Source organism: Notechis scutatus, chromosome 3 (assembly GCF_049901735.1).
Source record: "Notechis scutatus isolate UNSWTSFEM ecotype Mainland chromosome 3, rNotScu1.2, whole genome shotgun sequence".
Taxonomy (NCBI): Eukaryota; Metazoa; Chordata; class Lepidosauria; order Squamata; family Elapidae; genus Notechis; species Notechis scutatus.
The window spans coordinates 114,083,542-114,106,824 of NC_142011.1; the positions used below are offsets into that span (position 1 = coordinate 114,083,542).

At 49.1% G+C, this 23,283-nt stretch overlaps 1 protein-coding gene across 6 annotated transcripts in view; it reads left to right on the top strand.

Annotated features, from left to right (window-relative positions):
* The window catches only part of PCDH1 (protocadherin 1), a 291,570-nt gene that overhangs the window by 49,179 nt on the left and 219,108 nt on the right, over positions 1 to 23,283 (top strand). For all 6 annotated transcript variants that reach the window (XM_087960970.1, XM_087960973.1, XM_087960968.1 and 3 more), the window contains exon 2: positions 902 to 1,713. In XM_087960970.1, the coding sequence (XP_087817096.1) occupies positions 919 to 1,713 (795 nt within the window). In that variant the 5' untranslated portion in view covers positions 902 to 918. The remainder of the gene's footprint in view (positions 1 to 901; positions 1,714 to 23,283) is intronic.

Consider the following 23,283-nt stretch of genomic DNA (forward strand, 5'->3'; position numbering starts at 1 on the left):
AACTTTAAAGGGTCACTAAACAAATGTTTGTAAATGAAAGGCCATCCGTACATTCCTTATTATGAAATCAAGCGTATGGCTCATCCCAGTTGAGATGAGAGCCTATCTGTTTGCTGTAGAATCAAGTTGACATGAACTCGGACATAAACTGTAAGTGCAGGCATGCCCATGATTTTTTCCAGGGCAAACCTGTCTGAGAAACCTGGTAAAGAAGGATATTCCACAATATACTAGGACCACTTTGGTTTACCGATTCACCTGATGCCAGAATCCTAGCTATGTTTATATGGGATTAATATGGGATATGGCAATAAATAAGTAAATAAATATTGGTTCATGAGAGAAAAGGCTAAGCATGTTGTATTAAAAGGGCTTATTACATTTTAACAATAGGAAAAATGACTTTCTTAGGAAATCAGCTCATTCATCTGTAGTAATTTCTTCTGAAAAGTGATGCAGAGATTTTCATGAGGGATTGCTTTTTTGTATGTAGAGTTATATCATGGATTTCTGTTTAATATTATAAATATTCTTGGTGTTTTCTATTTTAGATGGAACTCTGTGCAAAGTTACAATAGTCAGGGTGACAATCGATTCCCCTTATTGCATTTTTATTAAAGATGACAGTTTCTCATATAGTGAGTAAGGTGTTTAAGCAGTAGTAAATGTGGCTTTTTATGGAGCCAGGCAGGTGTGGCCATTCTGGTATCAAGGGTGAAGTGATTCATAGAGGCACCTATGAAACTAGGAGTACTTTCTCTATATTCAGGAAAAAAACTGGGAGTTCTTTTTTTTTCTGTAGAGACTTGTACACAGCAGCTACATGCTACTTTGTGTAAAATTAAATATTTCTTGGGTAGAACTTTGCTGTTTATGATCTGTTTTCTTTGCTTTCTTTCAGTTTCATCAGAGTTCAAAATGCAGCAGCTGGTTTCTTGCCTGGGTGTGTGGTTTTTCCTCCAGCTTCCCAACCTTGGTTCTGGAACACGTGTTGTCTACAAAGTACAGGAAGAGCAGCCACCCAATACACTCATTGGAAGTCTGGCAGCAGACTATGGCTTCCCAGATGTAGGGCATCTCTATAAATTAGAGGTGGGTGCCCCCTATCTGCGTGTGGATGGCAAGACTGGTGATATCTATACCACAGAAACTTCCATTGATCGAGAAAGCCTGAGAGAGTGCCAGCACTTGTTCCCAGGAGATCCTTGTTTTCTGGAATTTGAGGTTTCTATCACAGACCTGATGAATAATAGCCCACGCCTACTGGAGGGACAGATTGAAGTGATGGACATCAATGACAATACACCCAACTTTGCATCTCCTGTCATCACACTAGCCATTCCTGAAAATACCAATATTGGTGCACTTTTCCCTATTCCATTGGCCATGGATCGTGATGCTGGTGCCAATGGTGTTGCTTCCTATGAACTCATGCCTGGTTCAGATGCTCAGAAACTTTTTGGCTTACAAGTAGCAGAGGATCAAGATGAGAAACAGCCACAACTAATTGTAATGGGAAACCTAGACCGGGAGCAATCAGAGTCTTATGACTTAACTATCCGGGTTCAAGATGGGGGTAGCCCACCTCGTGCTAGCAGCGCTTTGTTGCGGATCACCATTCTGGACATGAATGACAATGCACCAAAGTTTGAGAAACCATTGTATGAGGCTGAACTTTCAGAAAATAGTCCTATTGGTCACTCTGTACTGCAGGTGAGCCCTTTTTCAGTAGAAAAGTCCAGACATATAATTCTGGATTTGAATACCTATTAATTTCAGAATATGAAAAGGATTATATATTTAGGTATTTTGCATGCTTTACTTATTACTTTCCTAGTATTTTAGAGCTTGATGTTATTTGAAGTTTGAATTAACAGCTTTTGTCCATCAGTAGAAGTGCTTTGCAAACAATAGTCTGGGAGGATGGAAGCTGGAAAAACGAATTGAGAATTTCTGTAGTCAAATTCACTGGAATTATTGGAGAGGAAAAAGCATATATTTTTTCCTTTTTCTCAACTTCTGATCATATAGTTTACTGTTCTTATATCATTTACAACAGCTACTTCCATCAACAGTAGCACTTAATTCCAGCTGGTTACATCAGAAGGCAGGGGAGTAAGATTCCATCTTTTAGCATAACTGGGATCACCAGCCATTATTTTCTCTTCCTGCTAACCAATTTTTATTAAATATGATTTTGTCCTTTGTCTTATTTTTATCACACTATAAATACATTAAATATGGGTAAATATTTCTCCTCTGAGGCTTATATATCCAGGAATAATAAATATTTTTGTGGCTGGAAAGGGGTGCAGCTGTGGCTGGGGGAATTGGTGGAGGCGCTGGAGCCGGCATCCACTGGTACTGAATCCACCCATGTCCTGGGAAAAAAGCCCATCCGGGAGGAACCTGGCCTGCAGGTAGCATCCCTGGAGGTGCTAGTGGAGCTTGTTGGATCGGCTTGGGGTGCCTCTTTGTCTGCCTCCAACCCCCGGGCTCGATCAGTCTGCTGGGCCTGGGGGTCATGCTGTTGCGGCAAGTGACAAGGCTGCTGCCGCAGCTGAGGGGCTTTGTTGATGGGTCCCTGCCTTGTCCTGGGCAGCATGCATCCAGGCTGACTTGCGTGTGGAGAGATTTGAACTGTGGGACCCACACTGAGTAGTTCCAATTTTTCTGGTAATCCAGCTACTGACTGACTCGGCGATGCTGGTTGAAGTCTGCATTCATGAACTCTGCCAGTCTCCAGGGATCGTGGTGGTCTCCACTCGGTAGCTTTGGTTCCTGGTGGCCACTGTGCCCCCAAAGGTGGGAGGACATCAATCATTGATTCTATCAATGGGGTTTGCCAGAGGGTCGGTTCTTTGGGTCTCACTCCACTTCGGAACTCGGCCTGCGTGGCTTGTGCCGTGGCCGCTTCTGCTTCCGAAGGGTAATAGCAGATTTCACAAATTTCTTCATGTATGGGCCCGATGGCCCCTTCACTTGTCTCTGGTTCTTGTTCCATCTTCCCTGAGTCTTTACACTCCTGAGGTGTGGAGGGAGCGTTTCGGGACTCAGGACCCTGGGCAATGGTACCACGTTAGCGAAAACCGCTGTGATTTTTCTTTTTTAGGAGATTCGGGTTAATGTCAGCATTCCAACAAAACTCTCCATCTCAGTTCAGCACTCAGAAACAAAGTTCATCCAAGTAAGAATTTATTAGAGAAGTCATATTGGCACGTCTGTGAAAATCCGAATCTCAATTCCCATGGTTTCCCCTGCTATGTTAAACTCACACCCAGCCCCCTTTTCTGATGATCCTCAAGTCACACTTTCCAATCCACTTCCATTCTGAACTCCTGCCAAGTCCAGTCACTCCCCTCCATACTCTAGAGACTCGGCCTTGAGCAAAAGAATGTTGTTGTGGCTATCCTCATTTTACTTTAATTCTCACAGTTACTCATCCTCCCTTGTGGCAGCCCCAAATCTGATTCAAGATGGATGGGGGCTGACAGTCTACTTATGGGGTCCTTTCCAAGGTCCTCGGATAGGCAGATTTGGATGTTTGATGATGTTACAGATATTGTTTCAGGATGTAAGCTGTTCTGAGTAAAGCTGCCTTTTGCAATTTACTAATGGAGAATTTGTCAATGCAGATGGTGTTGAAGTGTGCTCCAATTATTTTGGGATTGCATCCAAGGTGCCTATTACTATTGGGACTACCTTTGTTTGTTTTTGCCACAGTCATTCAATTTCTATTTACAGTCTTCGTAATTTGTTATTTTCTCCAATTTTTTCTCTTCTGCTATCTCCAAATACTGCCACATCTATTATCCAGATTTTTTTTCTTTCTTATCAACAATTGTTAGGTGGCAGCTGCACGTCTGAATTCTAAAGTCCAAGAGCAATTTAGCTTCTTCAATACCTATGATTTTCTCTATTTTATAGTCTCACCAGTTCTTCCTGGCAGACAGATGATATTTCTTGCAGATCTTCCAATATAACATTGTTGCTATTTTGTCATGCTGTTGCTTCTAATCAGTCTGTGTAATCTTCTTCCACTGGCCTTCTTACCAGGTGGTCCACTGTTTCTTCAGATTCTTTGCAAGGGGGTACTTATTCTCTCTTGCTGTCTTCTCAATTCTGTTTTTGTATGCATTTGTTCTTAAAGCTTGGTCTTGTGCAGCCTCTCTGTTTTCAAAGTTCTTTCTCTTCCCATGCCCCCATTCTGTTCTTCATTTTGTTTTTCTTGTAGGCCAGTTTGGTCTCTAGTAGTCAGTAAGCCCTCCTGCTATACAGGTATTGAATCAGAATAGAGCTGGAAGGGAACTGGGAGGTCTTCTAGTCCAACTCCCTGCTCAAGCAGAAGACCCTATACTTTTCAAACGTGGCTATACAGTCCTTTCTTAAAAACTTCCAGTGATGAAGCACCTACAATTTCTGAATGCAAGCTGTTCCAATGGTTAATTGTCCTCATTTAAGGACATTTCTCCTTAATTCCAAATCACTTTTCTCCTTGATGAGTTTCCACTAATTGTTTCTTGTTCTGCCTTCTGATGCTTTAGAAAATAAATTGACCCCATCTTCTTCGTGGCAGCTCCTCAAATACTGGAATACTGATCTCATGTCTACTACTCTTAGTAAGACCACACCTAGAATACTACATCCAATTTTGGCCACCACACTATAAAAAAGAGCTTAAGAATCTAGAAAAAGTGCAGAGAAGAGCAACCAGGATGATTAGGAGATTGGAGGCTAAAACATATGAAGAACGGTTACAGGAACTGGGCATGGCTAGTGAAGGACCAGGGGAGACATGATAGCAGAGTTCCAATATTTGAGGGGCTGTCACAGAGAGGAAGGGGTCAAACTATTTTCCAAGGCACCTGAAGGCCAGACAAGGAATAATGGATGGAAACTGATCAGGGAGAGATTCAACTTAGAAATAAGGAGAAATGTTCTGATGGTGAGAACAATCAACGAATGGAACAGTTTGCGTTTGGAAGTTGTGGGAACTTCATCATTGGTGGCTTTTAAGAAGAGATTGGACTGTCATTTGTCAGAAATGGTGTAGGGTTTCCTACTTGGGCAGGGGTTGGGCTAGATTGGGGTTGCCAACCTTTTGGACCTCCAGGACCTCCAAACTCATAATCTTAAATCCCGCAGACCATAATTTTAAATCCCACTGGGGAATTCTGGGAGTTGAAGTCCACCAGGCTTAAAATTGCCAAGTTTGGAGACCCCTGATCTGGATGACGGTCGATTATAGTCAGACTTCTGAACTTCACTTAAACACCGATTTTTACCAGCTCTGAAACCCTGCTTTTGTAGATTTTTTTAGATTTTTTGATATTTTTGAGAGAGAGAGAGAGAGAGAGAGAGAGAGAGATTATGTATTCATGTATCATCCATTTTAATTAGTTTAAAGTTTCTTTATTCAAAGATCCATTCAAAAGGAGGAGCAAAACAAAAGTTAAGGAAGTCCAATTCTACCTCCGTATTTATTTAATCACAATTATCAGTTCTCTTAAGGCTTTTAATTCAAATCCATTTAGTTCATTCAGGTTGTTTTTTTCTCTGTAATCAACACAGGGTTCACACCTAAGCAGCTCCTTCGCGCTCTCAAATGTCTCCGTTCTCCAAACTAAAATCCAAAGTTCACTTCCTACATCAATTCCTAGCACAGATCCAGTCACCTTTCTTCTCAGCCATATGCACAAATCTTCTCCCGTTCTAGCCGCCAGATCTTCTCTCTTTCTTGGCTACTTCCGATCTTTTTGCCCACAATTAAATTTGCTGCTCCATTAGCTCTTAGGTTCAAATGCCGGGTTTTGATTCGCTTTTGGTGCCCCTTTCTGTTTTACTCACTTTTAAGTTGTTGAGGTTGTCAGTTTAGTATGCATGTTCGTTCTGCTATTTCACCAATAGTACAACCAGCTGTCAGTTTCAGTGGGCGGCCATTTCCAATCGTCCTTCCTCTGTTTGCTCAATCCAGGTCCTCTCCGCTCTCCCACACAAACCGCCGCCCATGTAGGTTTTTCGGCACCCCTACACCTTCAGAAACCCTACGAGCCTCCTGACCCCGAAAGGTCCCGCAAAACGAAGGTAGAACATCATGCTTTGCAGAGCCTCCTGCTCGCATGTCTTCTCTCCCTGTCAGCTGGCTCCACCCCCAAAATGCTCAGTTATTCTTTATTTCAATTCTACTTCTTTAGTTAGAGGCCTTTGTTCTTTCTGAAGCAGAGGAAAGGGCGTCTGGTTTTCACGTGAAAACAATTCTATATCTCGACTGGATATTGTGAATTTCATTGTATGTATACTGTGTATATATGTACAATGACAATAAATAATTCAATTCAATTCCTCTATTGCCAATTCCCCCTGGTTTGCCTCTAGTCTTGAGTTACTTCTGTCCAGGCTTTGATTTCTTTGCTCTGGATAGAGCTTTGGATTTTATCCAATTCTGGTTCTGTTAATATTTTATTTAATATTATAAATTGACTTTGATCATGTAGCCTCTTTTTTAAATATATGTTTTATTTGTAATTTTCCTTTAGCATGCATACATATTTTGAAGACAGTGTATTGACTGGGTCAATATATATTTTTACACGATGCTAGCAATAGTAATACAATTAGGTATACATAATCCTAGTCTTCCAATTTCTAAACTTAACCTGCACAGTGTATTTATAAGCTTCAATAACATTTCTTCATGCAGTATGTTTGTCATCCCCTGTTAAATCACTAGTATTTTAATATTTTAAAAATGACTCAATATTCCACCATAAATCCAATATCCCAAATGTTTAAAAACACCAATAAGACCAATCATTAACCAAATTTAATCAATCCCGGGATTATATCACCAATCCTCTAAAATTATAAATTTCAATATATTTTTACAGATCATTCATAATAATAATACAGTTAGATTACCACATCATAGACTTACACCTTCTAACCTTAATTTGCTTATGATTATAGTAAATTCTATTATCTATCTATATATGTTGTACTGTTTTTCCAATTTATATTTTCTACTTTTAATTTGTAATACATCCACCATAGGTATTTTATCTCTATCCACCATCTCTTACTCTTTTTGAGACTTCATCATTTATTGACTTTTTGATCCCTTTTTTATATTTCTCTCTTGGGATCTTATTTCTCTTTCTATCCTTTTTATACCAACTAAATATTCCCTCTGGCTTACCCCTTGTCTCCTTCTGTCACATCATTTGAGCACCCATCCATAGTCCTTTCATTATTTTAGGGAGAGTTCTCCTTTTCCCCCTGTTTTATTGTAAACTCTTAAAGAATTATCTACTTGATTCATACTTATTATTCTTGTCCGTTCAATGTCTTCATCTTCTTGCAATTTGTTTTATTTTGTCTCCTCCCCCACTCTTTCTGGTTTCTCATCTGTTTTCTAAGTATTATGTTCATCTCCCCCTCCCTTGGTTGAGGATCTTCTACACTCACATCTTTCTCTTTGGACAATCCCATTATCTCCTTATGATTCTTTATCACAATTTCATATAAACTTTTAAGCATTGATAACATTTCTTCATACACCTCTATTGTCCCCTGTTGAGTCATTTTGCAATAATTTAGTATATTAAAAAATTACTCCACACACCCTTAGGGCTCCAGTATCCCAATATCTGAAAACTCCAAAATTACTAAAATTTAATCAATCCTAAAACCTCCAAGTCCCCTAAGTTTATAGTGCTTAAAAGTTATTCAGTGAGTCTCCTCCACTCTGGGTCGAGAGTCCAGCATTGGGATATGACTCCCCCCTCTGATGTCATTGAGCTGAGTCTGCCACTATAAAAAGCCAGCCTCTGATGAGAGCCCCAGCTTTTTGACTCAGCTCTTTGACATAGAGCTTGTGTCTCTGGAGTCTTAGCTAGTACAGCTACTGATCTACAGGATTCAAAAAGAGTCAGAAAAAAACATTGCAAGATCAGCGCAGCTCCTATGGACCCGGTAGAGCTGCGCCTGTAGGGAGAGCAGGGATCCGGTCTCCTTCGCCATCTACAAGCGCCAACAGTGAAACTGTAAGTCCTTCAGTGACACTAGGCCCCATTATTACAGAGTCTCTCAGCTGTTGTTCGAGGCCATCCAGCTCAGTGCCTAGCAGAAGAAGAGACAGCAGCATAGAAGAGAGGCCCTGAGTTAATTTTCTGGATCCGTAGACTGCCCTTAATAGGGTTTTCTATCAGCCTCCTTGCATATGGCAGTTGGCCATTTTGGGGATCGAGATCTTTCAGGCGCCATTTTTTGAGGCCTCAGAGAAGTGATCCCAACCATCTGGCCCATGCCTAGGATGACATGACTCGTGACGAGCTGACAGCACCTCCAGTGTTGTACCTAGCAATATGGAGAGTAATTGGGCCCAACCTGGACCATCGAACCTGGATGGAAGACAGAGCTCTGAAGTGGCAAGAAGGCCTTTCAAGAGAAGGAGACAAAGAGTCCATTCAGCCAACAGGGAGACTGCAGCAAAAATCAGGGCCAAGGCCTTGGCTCCTAAGAAGGCCTCAAAGTCTGAACTTAGAGCTGAAAAGAGGAGGCATGTTGCATTAGAGAAGCAGTTTGCCAAGAATTTGGAGCAACTGAGAGGACAGGGCCTTGTTCAGTCAGGAGAGTTACAGGCCTGCCCAGAGCCTGCCCCTAGAGCTGAGGGATAGAAGGCAGTTCTGCCAGCCACCTTCAGGCATGGTCTCCTGAGAGACCTGATGAGGCCTCCTTCCCCCAGGACCTGAGTAGGTCTGGGCCTAGTTTCAGACAAGCTGATTGGGTTTTTGAGAATTACAATCCTCAGGGGTTTTTGGCCCAAGGGGGACATAGGTGGAGGCCACTCCACAGCTGCTGATCAATTGATCCTCCCTTAAGCAGTAGGCCTGAAGATCTTAAGAACATGGTCTCTGTGGCCATTAGGCATGGCATCACTGAAGGGTTTCAGCAACTCCTTCACCCTGTGAGTGGGGCCCCAGGTTTTCTCCCGCCCTTTTGTCAGATAAGCCCTCCTGTCCAGCGGAAATTTTCCAGGCCCCACGAGTATAATTTCCCTGCCACTCATCCTGGATGGGGAAAATATGTGGACAGGGGCTCTCTATACCCCATAGAACATAGCCGATGAGAGGAGGAGGAGGGTGAGCTTAGGGAATCCAACCTATCAGAGGATGAGGAATCTAGGCAGGAGCAACCACCTCTGCGGCTGTCTTCAGACCATCCTTATTTAAACCTCTTATTCATAATGCCTTATCACTGTGTAACAGCCCCGATGAGGTGGCACCTATGGTCCAATGGGACTCATTATTTTCCAAGCCAGTGGTCCAGACTGAGGTGCTCCCTTCACCCTTATTGTTCATAGATCTGGTGAGGGATCAATGCAGTGGTTTAAAATAAATTTTAAGTAAACTCCATTGTCAGGCCCTTGTCCCTCATCTCAGGATAAGAGGTTCTATAATGTGGGACCTTCCCTGGCCACTGCCCTAATAGTGCCATTGGTAGATGCCCCTGTGGTTGCAACCTTTTCCTCCTCCGGAACTCCAACTGAACCGGAGGATGTCCTCAAGCCTGACGAGGTCTAAACAGACCCTCAAACGCACACATCAGGCTGCAGCTTGGGCGGTGAAGGCCTCCACCGCAGCCTCTTTCTTTACAAGGTCTGCAATACATTGGCTCCACCAGCTGCAGGATTGTTTGCTGAGCAGTCATTCCAGGTCTCACTGAGACTTGAACAAAATCATCGCTGCAGCAGAGTTTACAGCCAATGCCACATTAAACTCTGCTAGATTTGCCTCAAAGGCAATGGTGTCCTTGGTGGCAGCGAGATGCCTCCCGTGGCTGCGCAATTGACAGACAGACTCCCATCCCAAGTGGAAGCTGCCATCTCCTCCATGTTCGGGAGAGAATGGGCGTTGGTTCTTACCTGACACGCCATTTCTCTGAGGCCGTGAGGATCATCCAGTGTGTGGGAGGTGCTCCAGTCTGCGTCGTTGTAGGCTGAGCTTAATTACTGAGGAACGCTCCGCCCTCCGTCACGTGGCTCCCTTGCGTTCCCCAGTTTGCGCTGAAGACGAGAGTGAAGGAAGGTCGTTCTCCCATCCTCCTATGCTAAAGAGTTCATTGGCCGAAACAAGTTCCCACCAGACAGCAAATCTAAAGGGTGCAGGGCTGGATGATCCTCACGGCCTCAGAGAAATGGCGTGTCAGGTAAGAACCAACGCCCATTCTCCTGAGAGCCGTTCGGATCATCCAGTGTGTGGGACATACCAAAGCTTGGGTGTCCTACGGGGGACTCCGTCTGGCCCTGCAACCTCTGAGGTTCCCTAAAGACTTGCTGAAGGACTCGTCTACCAAGCGAAGCCTCCGCCGAGGCAAACGTGTCTATCTTATAGTGTCTAATGAGAGGAGATGGGGATGCCCAAGTGGCTGCCCTACAAATGTCGGAAATTGGAGCCTGAGTGGCTCAAGCTGCCGAGGTGGCTGCACTTCTGGTGGAGTGCGCTGTGATCCCCCTGGGTACCGGCAGGGCCTGGGACAAATAGGCCTTGGCAATAGTAGCCGTAATCCAGCGGCCGGTGATAGACGGGGACACCTTATGGCCTAGTGAATTGGGCTGGAAGAAATAAGGATTCTGATCTCCGGAAGGGCTGAGTACGTTTAATGTAAACGCATAGGGCCCGCCTAACGTCCAGGGTGTGCCAAAGCTGCTCCCTTCCCGAGAGGATTGGGGCAGAAGTTCGGGAGTGTGAGTTCCTGAGCCCTATGGAAGGCCGAGATGACCTTGGGCAGGAAGGTGGGATCCGGTCGGAGGACCACCCGGTCGGCATGGAAGATGCAAAGGTCCTTCCTTACCGACAAGGCTGCAAGCTCTGATATTCGGCGGGCAAGTAATAGCCACCAGGAACACGACTTTGAACGTTAAGAACTGGGGTGAGGCCTCCTGAGGGGCTCAAAGGGATGTTTAGTGAGGGACACCAGGACCCTATCAAGATCCCAGGTAGGATATCGATGTACGGTTGGTGGACACAAGTTGGTGGCTCCTCTGAGGAATGTCCGAATACGAGGGTGGTGGAGAGGGAACCCAGATTATCACAGGCAATGACCGTTGAGAGAGCTGCGACCTGACGCCGCAAGGTGTTTGTAGAAACCCTTTCCTCAAGCCCTCTTGGAGAAGCTCCAAGACTTGAGCGATGGGAGGTGAAATCGGGTTGACCTGGAGACTATGGCACCACTTGCAGAAGCTATTCCAAGTGGCGTCGTATATACGGGTTGTTGAAGGCCGCCTGGCAGCTAAAATGGTAGTAATAACCTGGTCAGAAAAGTGTTCGTTTTCAAAACGTTCCCGCTCAACCTCCAAGCGGCTAACTGGAGCCACTGAGGGTCCGGGTGTCGGAGGGGCCCCTGGGAGAAGGATATCCTGTTGGAAGGAATTTTCCAGGGAGGGGCCACCGACAAGTTGCGGAGGTCCGCAAATCAAGGGCGCCTGGGCCAGAGGGGGCCCTAGAATCAGCTCCGCTCTCTCGGAGATAAGCCTCTGGATGACTCTGGGAAGCAGGGCTAGTGGAGGGAATGCATATCGGAGCCCTGTGTGCCAGGGACACGGAGGGCGTCGTAATTCTCGGCCCCGTGGGAGGGTACCTGGAGAAAAACCTGGGTAGTTGTGTGTTGAGCGGGAGGCGAAGAGATCCACCAATGGAAGACCGAACATCCTGGTCGCCTCCCTGAACAGTAACGGGTGGATGCGCCAGTCGGACTGGTCGACCGTGGTCCTGCTTAGCCAATCCGCTTGAGAGTTTGAGTCCCCTGAGATGTGTTCGGCTTTGAGGGAGAGGAGGTTGCGCTCCGCCCAACGGCAAGGTGCTCGGCCTCTCTCATCAAACAGATGGACTGGGTGCCCCCTGTCGGTTGGACGTGAGCCTTGGCGGTGCGTTGTCCGTGGGTATGAGGACATGCCGCCCGCATACATGTGGGAGGAAATTGCGCAGGGCCAAGTGGATCGCGCGGAGTTCCAACCCGTTTATACTGTATTCCCGGTCTACCTGTGACCATCTGCCCTGTGTTGAGAGGGAGTGGATGTGGGCGCCCCATCCGGACAGGCTGGCGTCTGTGGTGAGGGTGAGGCGTTGGGGCTCCTTGAAGAAATGGCCCTTGTTGATGGTGGGACGGGTCCACCAGAGGAGAGACGTGAGGACCCTTGAAGGCACCTTGACTGAGGCCTTGAATTGCTTCTGCCGGCCCGCTGGAAGCGGGAGCAGGAAACACTGTAGGGATCTAGAGTGTAAACGGGCCCATGGAACAATGGAAATACAAGAGACCATTTACCCAGTAATTTAGACAATCCTAAAATTGTTACCTTCCTTGATCACCTGATATGTTTGATGGCTTCCTGGATGCTAAGGAATCTCTCCGAGGAAAGGAAAACTTTACCCTGAACTGAGTCAATGACGGCCCCCAAGGGGTGATCCGTGTAGATGGTGACAGTTGGCTCTTTGCCAATTAACTAGGAAGCCATGGTCTTGGAGGGCTGAGAGAGTAGCTCTAAAATGCCTCTCTGCGTGGGTTTTGGAGGGAGAGAGGATGAGGATGTCATCCAGATAACAATGGAGGCGGACCGGGAGGTTCCTGAGGTGGCCGCCAGGGCCGCGAGGCCCTTGGTGAAGGTTCCCGGGGCGAGGCCAGCCCAAAGGGAAGGGCCACATATTGGAAGTGGCGATGGTTGTAGCAGAACATGAGGAATTTGAAATGGGAGGGCCGGATAGGGATGTGAGGTATGTCTCGGAAAGGTCTATGGAGGATAGCCAATCCCCCTGCCGGATGCTGAGTAAGATGGACTGTAGGGTGTGCATCTTGAAACTGCGATAAACCAAATAAGGGTTAAGACGTTTTCAGGTCCAGAATGGCCCTCCATCCACCAGAGGATTTAGGGACCACGAAGAGGTGAGAATAGAACCCCTGTCCACGCTGGGATGGTGGGACGGGTTGAATGGCCTGTATGGTGAGGAGATGATGGATTGCTGAATCCATTAGGTTGCGTTTGGAGGGGTCCCTTGAGGGGGGATGCCATGAAGAAGTCAGGAGGGGCGCTGGAACTCAAGCGTGAGACCAAGTCTAACGGTATCACGGACCCAAGCATCAGAAGTGGAGGGGTCCCATCGGTCGGCGAGGTGCCAGAGGCGGCCGCCGATGGGAAGGGAGGGACGGGATCTATCTACGCCGGAAGGGCTTCCCTCCTGAACCCCTGGAGGGTGCCTGTAGCCGCTGCCCCTCCTGTTCCTGTCACCCGGATCGGTTTGGTCCTGGGGCTGGAATGGCCGGAAGGAATGGCCTAGGGTACCTGGGCGGGAAGGGGACTGGTAGAAGGGACGGGAGGAACCTCTCCGAAATGGCTGAGGGCTCTAGATTCTGACCTCCGAAAAAGAGGAGGGAGAAATTTTTCTTGCTTGGGTTTCAGAAAGCAAGGGTCCAAAGCAGAACCCAATATTTTGTCCCCCTTTATGGGGGCGTGGCCACTTAACCTTGTTTTTATGTCCGCCTGCCAGTGCTTGAGCCAGAGCAGGCGGCGAGCTATGACGTGGGATGTTATTGCTTGTGTGGAAAACTTAACCGCATGGTAGGTGGCATCGGCGGAGAACTCTGCCGCGGCCATCAATTTTGCTACGTCCTGTTGAGCCCTAGTGTTGGAGGGGGCGTGCTGCTTCAGTTGACGAAGTCACCGGATAGAAATCTGGTGAAGAAGGAGGCGGCAGTGGCTGATCTAATGGCCCAGGTGTCTGCTTGATGAGCCCTACGGAGGGCGAGCTCAGACCTCTAGTCCTCGGGCTTTAGGGCCTCTAGAGGATCACTGGGGAGCACGAAGAGGCCAGGCCAACGATGGGGTCATTTACCCGGGAGAATTAAGTAAGTCGCAGAAGCTTGACTCGAGGTTGAAGAACCTCTTGTCCAGGCTGGATGGGGCGGGGGCCCTAGTGGAATTCAGCTGGTTAGAGACCAGGTCGTGAAATAAGGGTGGGGCCGGGATTACCACCGCCTCCACCACGGGCTGTCTAAAATGACATCCTCCTGGCCTTCTGCCGGGAGGAGAGAGTCAAGGAGGGCTGCACGGACAGGCCAGAAATAATCCTGGCTTTGAATAACAGCGACTTGAACATGTGTGGTTTGAACAGTCCCGTAACAGTGGGTTGGTCCGGGGTAAGGCCCTCGTCCTCGGACATGTCCCCTCCATGGGGTCTACCTCCGATAGGAGCTCCTCTTAGTGCATAGACCCCCATTCCAATTCCTCCTCCACCCCAAACTGATCTTCCATGGCCTCCTCCAGATCTCTTTCTGGAAGAGGGCTGCCCCTTGTAAAGGTACCTGACCATGAAAGGGATCCGATCTGGGCGAGGACCTGACAGATGGCGGATCGAGTTCGGACGCCAATGAGGGGACCGGACCTGACCCTCTGCTGAAGGCCCTCTGCTATCCCCTGGCGAATGGCCCGTTCCATCCAAGCCTGCACGTGTGCAGGAATCTCTGGTGTGACAGCCTCCTCTGGGCGCAGGCCAGCGGCCGTGGGCGTGAATGTAGCTTCAGGAGTCCGTCTGGTCGATGGACCGGGAACCTGTTGTCCCTGGGATGGGCTGTGCCTGGAGAGGGAGAACAAACTGGAGGAGGGGAGGAGGTAGAAGGATCTGAGGGCAGGAGGGTTGGAAGAACCGGTTGTGCCTCTCTAGATCGCCTGTCAAATTCCTTCTCTAGAGCCCTATGATGTCGTAGGGCGTCTCTCTGAGAAGCCTTGGAGGTCTCCTTAGGGGCTTCCTTAGGGGCTTCCTTAGCCTGTTTGCGCAGGTGATAGGATTTAGATTTGGCCTTCAAAGAAGGGCGCTTGTTGAAGTTGTCATCTGCCATTATAGAGAAAGGACTACAATACAATTTTAAGGGCGGTTGGCTCGCCAAGGGTTCGACCTACAACAAAGGCCGGGTGTCCTTTCAGCTGGTCCATACCCCCTTTTGGAATTTAGATGTATAAATTCTATAATATAGCAGTTGGTCTAATTATTAAGGTTCTGTGCACCCCAAGGCTTGGCCTCCAGTGGGTGCTGTAGGAATTCACAATAAGTCTATATATGTGTATGTATATACATATATATATGAATCTAGACCTGCAAGATGCAGTTATACAGTTGAGATCAATAGTAATATTATTACTGTTACTACTATTATTACTATTATTACTATTATTACTGATATTATTATTATTATTGTTAATATTATTAGTATTATTAAAATAATATTATAATTATTATTATTCTATGATTCTTCTGCTAACTGACACCAATGTTTGAATTAGAACGCCTGAGGCTGTAATGAGGCCTCTGGCAGCTGGAGCTCCCAGACAACAACCGGGAGGGATAGGCTGCTAAATTCTGCCCTGAGTCAGCTGCGGAAGGCCAACAATATTGTCCAAATTCACAGATTAATCAATCGGTCCTCTGGCTGAGGGCCTGTATGTAAAATCAGTCACTTCGCAGCACAACGAGGCCTCAAGAATGGCGCCCGGCGCGGTGCCCAAAAGGCGGCCGCCCACGCTCCTGCATTACGGGCTGCTCAGGGCTGAGTAGGGACCTCTCTGGCACCTGGAATGCCGAGAGAAGGTAGTTAAAGCTGTTCCCCTACTTGCTGTAAGCGGCGTTAGTGGTGGTGGGGAATGCCAGCAGCGCTATCTGGCGCGTTTAAACAAGCCGCTGCGATCGCGGCGAAAAGAACGGCAGGAAACGTCCGGGTGGGGGGATTGGCGCCGAAGCGCTAAAGCCACCCGTTCTACAACCCCAGGGGGCGAAGAAAACGTGCTCCCTTGTTTCTCCTCGAGCCGCTCGGAGCATCCAGACTGTGGGATGTGCTTCTGAGTCCTCTTCTTTCAGGCTGAGCTTTAGACGAGGAAACGCTCCGCCCCTCCCACGTGGCATCGCGCAGCGTCTCCCCAGTCTTTTGCTCAGCCTCGAAGAATCAGGCTGCGTTTCAAAGAGCTCCTTGGCTGTTTCATTGAATCCTCCGTCCTAATAAGGTTTGCTTCCTTCCTCCTCCTGCGCAAAGGGTCAGGACTCAAGGAAATTTTTCCCTGTCCTCAGGGCGGTTGCGGGCTCGCAGCGCCTTCAGCGCGACGCCCCCCACCCTTATCAGATCGCGTCGCTGCCTGCGCGTTGCCTGTGGCACGCGCTCCTCCGCTGGATTCCCCCACCCTAAACGCCAACCGGGAGGGCTATCGCCCTAGGGCTTTAGGAGCGCCGAGCTGACCGGCCAAGCCTTCCTTTTCTTCCGTCCCGAAGGCGCCCAGGCAGTTCAGCTCGAGGACGCCATTTTGGCTCCACCTCGTGGCCGGGCGCTGAAAGTTTCTTTTTATTTAATATTCAGCTGCGGTGAATTAAATCTCCAGGCCTAGGGTTAAAGCCTAGCTGCCCATCGAACTGCCTGGCTAGTCTTGGTTAGTGCTTGTTGGCCTCCCGCAGCCCTTTCGGGCGAAGTTGCAGCCTCCCCCTCCGGTTTTTCTTCTGTTGTCTGGAGGCTGGCTGCCAGAGGCCTCCTATTCAACTCTAGGCCTCAGGCGTTATTCGACTGATTTGGCACTGAGAGATATACATCCAAGGAAATAACTATAATAGAATTTATATTTGATCCAAATACAAAAGGAATAATAACAAAAAAGAAATAATATTTTTGGTACAGCAATTTTTCTCTTAAGATATTGGATATATCGGAGTACCTGTATATTCAGCTGATATAAAGAATATAAAAAGCACTACAGAAAGGAACAAAACAGGATTACATAGCTAAATATATATATATATATTTCTGTTATCTCTGTACAAGTAAAATTCCAAAAGGGGAGCGGGCCAGCCTCATCCTCACCCGGCCTTATCCAGGCCTGATCTGGGCGAGCCAACCGCCCTTATTAATCTCTATTGTTCAATATGGCAGACGACAATTCCTCTAAACGTCCTTCATTGAAGGCCAAGGCAAAGTCCCACTATTTGCGCAAGCAGGACAAGGAACCTAAGGGCTCTAGAAAGGACAAGGAACCTTCCAAGGCCTCTCAACGTGACGCCTTAAGGCGCCACAAGGCGTTAGAAAAAGAGTTCGACAGGCGTTCAAGGGAGTCCCGCTCTGAACCGTCTCTACCTCCTCCTCCACCCCCTACCTCTATTCAACCTCTCCCCCAGGCCTTTCTTCCCTACCTAGGCGCAGTTCGCCCCAGGGTCTCCCGACCCCGGTCCTACGATGAGTCTGACACCCGAAGCCACTTTTACACCCACGGCTGCTGGTCTGCGCCAGGACGAACCTTCTACATCTGAGGTGCCACCTCACATCAGGGCTTGGATGGAATCAGCCATCCGCCAGAGTGTTATAGAGGAACTACAGCACATGTCCAGATCAGGCTTCTCTCCTCGAGTCTCCGAGCACGACTCCTTGTCTATCAGATCCCTTCCACAACCGGTCCCCGGTTGCTCAGGTACTCTCTCAGAGGGACAGCCCTCCTCCGGTTGGGGCCCAGGTTGAGGAGGAAGGGGACTTTAGGGATTTCGAGGAGGAGGATTCCCAGATGGGTTCCTCCCGCTACAGTGAACCTCCCTTAGAGACTGACATCATGGAGGGGAGATGTCCGAGGACGAGGGCACTTCGACTGACCAACCCTCCTTTGGGGGCTCTTCAAACCACACATGTTCAAGTCCCTCCTTCTTAAGGCCAAGAATGTCTCGGGCCTTCTTTCCCAGGCCCCTGCTGACCTCCCCCATCCCAGAGGGCCCAGAAGATTCCATTTTCACCCAACCAGTGGTTGAAGCTGAGGTCATCCCTTCCCCCCATATTCGTAGATCTGGTAGCGAAGCAACTATCCTCCACAGGGACCCCTCCACACCCTCTAGCCAAGACAAGAGGTTCTTTAATCTCGATTCGGCACTGTCCAGCCTCCTGAACATTCCAGAGGTCGATGACCCTATTGTGGGTCTAGCTTCCTCCTCTACACCTAGTGAGGCCCTAGAGGCCTTGAAACCTGAGGATAAGCGGGTGGAGCTGGCCCTGCGCAGGGCCCACCTATCCGACGCCTGGGCCATTAAGTCAGCTACCGCCGCCTCTTTTTCACTAGGTCCTCTATCCGCTGGCTACGTCAGCTCAGGGAACACGTCCCTGCTTCCAACCTGAGGCGCACCAGGACATTGCGAAGCTAGTGGCTGCAGCCGAGTTCTCGGCTGACGCCACTTACCAGTCGGTGAAATTCTCTTCCAGGGCCATCACGTCCCACGTCACGGCTCGTCGCCTGCTATGGCTCAAACACTGGCAGGCGGACGTAAAGAATAAGGTCAAGCTGGCCACTGCCCCTATTACAGGAGACAAACTGTTTGGCCCGGCCCTCGAACCCCTGCTGGTCGAGGGTCGCAGCAAGAGGAAGTACTTGCCTTCCCTTCTTCGAAGATCGGAGACCAGGGGCTCTCAGCCCTTTCGGAGGAGCTTTCCCGCCCTTTCTACCAACCCCCTTCCCGCCCAGATTCCCCCGACCCCCTTCCTTCCGATCCCAGGATCGCACGGACTCAGGCGACAGGACCAGGCGAGGGGGTGGTTATAAGAGACCCTTTCGGAGTGCGGGAGGAAGGCCCTACCGCAGAAGGTAGAGCCTCCTTCTCCCTCCCCATTGGTGGCCGCCTCAGCCACTTCGCCGCCCAATGGGACAAATCCACTTCCGATGCATGGGTTAGAGACACAATAAGGTTTGGTCTCGCCCTCGAGTTCAAATCCACTCCCCTGATCGTTTCTTCCCATCCCCTCCTCAGGGGATCCCACCAAGCGTGCATTAATGGATGCAGCCATCCATCACCTGCTTGATATTCAGGCCATTCAACCTGTCCCTCCGGCTCAGAGAGGAAAGGGATTTTACTCCCATCTCTTTGTCGTGCCCAAACATTCTGGGGGCTGGAGAGCCATCCTAGACCTGAAACGGCTCAACCGTCACCTTATCCAGCGCAAATTCAAAATGCACACCTTGCAATCCATTCTCCTAGGCACCAGGCGGGGAGACTGGCTGTCCTCCATAGATCTCTCTGAGGCATACCTTCATATTCCTATCAGGCCCTCTCATCACAAATTCCTTAGGTTCTGTTATAATGGCCTTCACTATCAATACGTGGCCCTACCCTTTGGGCTGGCCTCGGCCCCCAGGACCTTCACCAAGGTCCTGGTGGCCCTGGCTGGCCCACCTCAGGAGCATTCCGTCCGCCTCCACTGCTACTTGGACGATATCCTTATCCTGTCCCCGTCCAAGTCCCAGGCAGTCAGGGATACCAGGGTCACCCTTTCCGCCCTACGGGCACCACGGGTTTCTAGTCAATTGGCAAAAGAGCCAACTTACCCTTCCACCCGAATCAACCACCTGGGTGCCATAATTGATTCGGTCTCAGAGAGAGTTTTTCTCTCCCCAGAGAGGTTTCTTAGCATTCAAACCCTGGTCAAACAAATTAGACGTTCTAGGAGGGTGGCCTTGCTTGACCTCTCTAGATTGTTGGGAAAAATGGTGTCATGCATCTCTATTATTCCCTGGGCCCGCTTACACAGCAGGCCCCTCCAGTGGTTCCTGCTCCCGTTCCAAAGATCCGGAAGAAGCAACTCGAAGATCAGAGTCAAGGTCCCTCCAAAGGTCCTCACGTCTCTTCTCTGGTGGACCAATCCCGCCATCAACAGAGGCCACCTCTTTGCGGAGCCTCAAAGACTCACCGTCACTACCGACGCAAGTCTATCCGGTTGGGCGCTCATCTCAACTCACTCTCGGCGCAAGGCAAATGGTCGCCGACCGAACAAAGATGCAGCATCAACTGGCTAGAGCTCCATGCCGTCCATCTGGCTCTGCGCTGCTTCCCCAGATCCGCAGTCGCCATGTTCTCGTTCTCACAGACAACGTCACGGCCAAGGCCCATATCAACAGGCAAGGGGGCACCCAGTCAATTCAACTGATGAGGGAAGCCGGCGCCTTTGCCGCTGGGCAGAGGCCAACCTTCTATCACTAAAAGCCGAACACATCTCCGGGATAGACAATACCCAGGCGGACTGGCTGAGCAGGGCCACGGTGGACCAAGCAGAATGGCGACTTCATCCATCCCTGTTCGAGGAAGCGTCCAAGATATTCGGCCTTCCAGTGGTGGACCTGTTCGCTTCCCCATCCAACACACAACTTCCACGGTTTTTCTCCCGGTATCCGTCTCACGGGCGGAGAACCACAATGCTCTGCGCTGCCCATGGCCCCCAGGGCTCCTATATGCCTTCCCTCCGCTCCCGCTAGTGCCCAGAGTCATTCAGAAGCTCATTCAGGAGAGGGCAGACCTTCTCCTGGTGGCTCCCTATTGGCCCAGGCGACCGTGGTTTGCGGACCTCCGCACCTATCGGTAGCGCCCCATGGCGGATCCCCGGACAGGGTCTCCCTCTCTCAGGGGCCCCTTCTACATCCGGAGCCTCAATGGCTACAGTTAGCCGTCTGGAAGTTGAGCGGATCCGTCTGACTAGCGAGAACCTATCAAGCCATGTCATCGACACTATTTTGCCGCCAGGCGACCCTCCACTACACGAATTTATGATGCCACTTGGAAGGGGTTCTGCAAGTGGTGTAGTGGGTCCCAGGTTGACCTCTCTCCTTCCGTGGCTCAGATTCTGGAATTTCTTCAGGAAGGCCTTCGCAAGGGCTTGCACCTAACACCCTGAGGCGACAAGTCTCTGCCCTCTCAACAGTGGTCTCCTGTGATAACTACGGCTCCCTTTCCCATCACCCCGGGTTAGATCCTTCCTTAGGGGTGCCACCAACCTGTGCCCTCCCACTGTTCCCAGGTTTCCACATGGGACCTCAACAAGGTCCTAGTTTCTCTTACACGTTCTCCGTTTGAGCCTTTGAGGAGTCATCTCTTCAGTTCCTCACCTTTAAGGTAGTTTTTCTAGTAGCCATCACTTCTGCTCGTCGAGTGTCGGAATTAGCAGCTCTGTCAGTCAGGAGCGATCTATGTGTGTTCCATGCAGACCGGGTCGTCCTGCGGCCTGACCCCACTTTCCTACCCAAAGTTAACTCGCCCTTCCATAGATCTCAGGAACTGGTTCTACCAAATTTTTGCCCTAGACCCTCCGGGAACAGGGAGGTTCTTTGGCACACCCTAGATGTTAGACGGGCCTTGCGTATATATATTAAGCGCACTCAGTCCTTACGAAGGTCGGAATCTCTTTTCCTGTCCTTTCAACCCAAGACACTAGGGCTCAAGGTTTCTCCTTCCACTATCAGCCGCTGGATCAGGGCGACCATCGCCAGGTGTTACCTTTCCCATTCTCTGCCGGCACCCGGTGGAATAACTGCCCATTCCACCAGGAGTGCAGCCACTTGCGGCCTGGGCCACACAAGCCCCCATTGCTGACATTTGTAGGGCAGCCACCTGGGTCTCTCCGTCCCGTTTATCAGGCATTACAAGATCGATACGTATGCCTCAGCTGAGGCCTCCTTTGGCCGGCGGGTCTTACAGAGGGTTGTCAATGATCCGGAGGGGCCTTCGGGCCAGACGGAGTCCCACCCATAGGACAGCCAAGCTTTGGTATGTCCCACAGTCTGGATGCTCCGAGCGGCTCGAGGAGAATGGGCGTTGGTCCTTACCTGATACGCCCCTTCTAGGCGAGCCGCGAGGAGCATCCAGCCCCACCCTAGCATCTCCGTCTGGTGGGGACTCCTGTTTTCAGCCAAGGAGCCAATAGTTGATTAGATAGGATTAATAACTTCTCTTCTCGTTATCGCAAAAACTGGGGAGAGCGCTGCGCGATGCCACGTGGGAGGGGCGGAGCGTTTCCTCGTCTAAAGCTCAGCCTGAAAGAAGAGGACTCAGAAGCACATCCCACAGTCTGGATGCTCCTCGCGGCTCGCCTAGAAGGGCGTATCAGGTAAGGACCAACGCCCCAATCTCCTATACGAGCAGGCTAAGGAAGGAAGGATTGTCCTTTTAAATCAAAAATCAAACCTGAAAGTTAATAGCTTGAATCGGCCAGAGAGAGAGAAGAATTACACAGCCTAATCTCACGTAGGCTGAGCGCAAACTGGGGAACGCAAGGGAGCCACGTGACGGAGGCGGAGCGTTCCTCAGTAATTAAGCTCAGCCTACAACGACGAGACTGGAGCACCTCCCACACACTGGATGATCCGAACGGCTCTCAGGAGAATCTGTTCGGAGTGGCCCTGGAACCTTACCTGGTAGAGACCAGAGATAAAAGGAAGATCCTGTCATCTGTGAGCAAGTGGTCAGAATTCCATCAGATGCCATATTCCTGACCTCCTGCCTATCGACCTGAACCCTCCTCCTGGTTCCCGCGGGGCCAAAGGTTGTTCCCTCCTCTTCTGGAGCAGCAACCAGACAGGGCTGGCAGACAGCAGCAGTTCTTTGGGACTCAGCCCTTTCAAGGAGGAGGAGGTCGTTTGTTCCAATGCTCCAAATGACTACCTCCCGTCCCCTCCCATCGGAGGTCATCTGGCCTTCTACTCCTCAACATCAGACGCCTGAGTTCTCAGGATGGTGAGATCGGGTCTTCAACTCGAGTTTATTTTTTTGTACTGGTCTCAGGCCATAGTTATCTGATCATTGGTTCTACCTTTGGTCCTTCAACACCATTCTCTTTGCCCTCTATAGCAGGGGTGTCAAACTTGATTTCATTGAGGGCCGCATCAGGGTTGTATTTGACCTTGGAGGGCTCAGGTGGTGGTGGCCAGGGTGGACATGACACCACTCTGCCTCCTGCAGCATTCTGCCACCAAAAATGGGTGCAGGGATTAATTACAAAATGAGGGCTTTGCTTTGTGACATCTAGATCCAGCGAGCAAGGGGTGTGAACTGCACAGAAAATACAATTTTGTTTGGTTATGAAGAAATATCCCCAAAGTCAGATGTAGACTAAATGTAGACTGACCTTAGCTGCCCTTGCCCTTGGAAGTTGTGAGAGTGCCATCACTTGAGACCTTCAAGAAGAGATTGGACTGCCAAATGTCAGAAATTTGTCAGAAATGGTGTAGGGTTTCCCGCTTGGGCTAGATGACCTATAAAATCCCTTCCAACTCTGATGATCTGTTATCTGTTAATTGCAACTACTGGAAATGCCATCATTAAGTGGTTTGATCATGTGAGAATAGAATAGAGTAGAATGGAATAGAAATAGAAATAAATAATAGAATAACAATATAGCACAGCATAGCTGGAAGGAACCTTGGGGGTCTTCTAGTCCAGCTCCCTGCTCAAGCCCTATACTATTTTA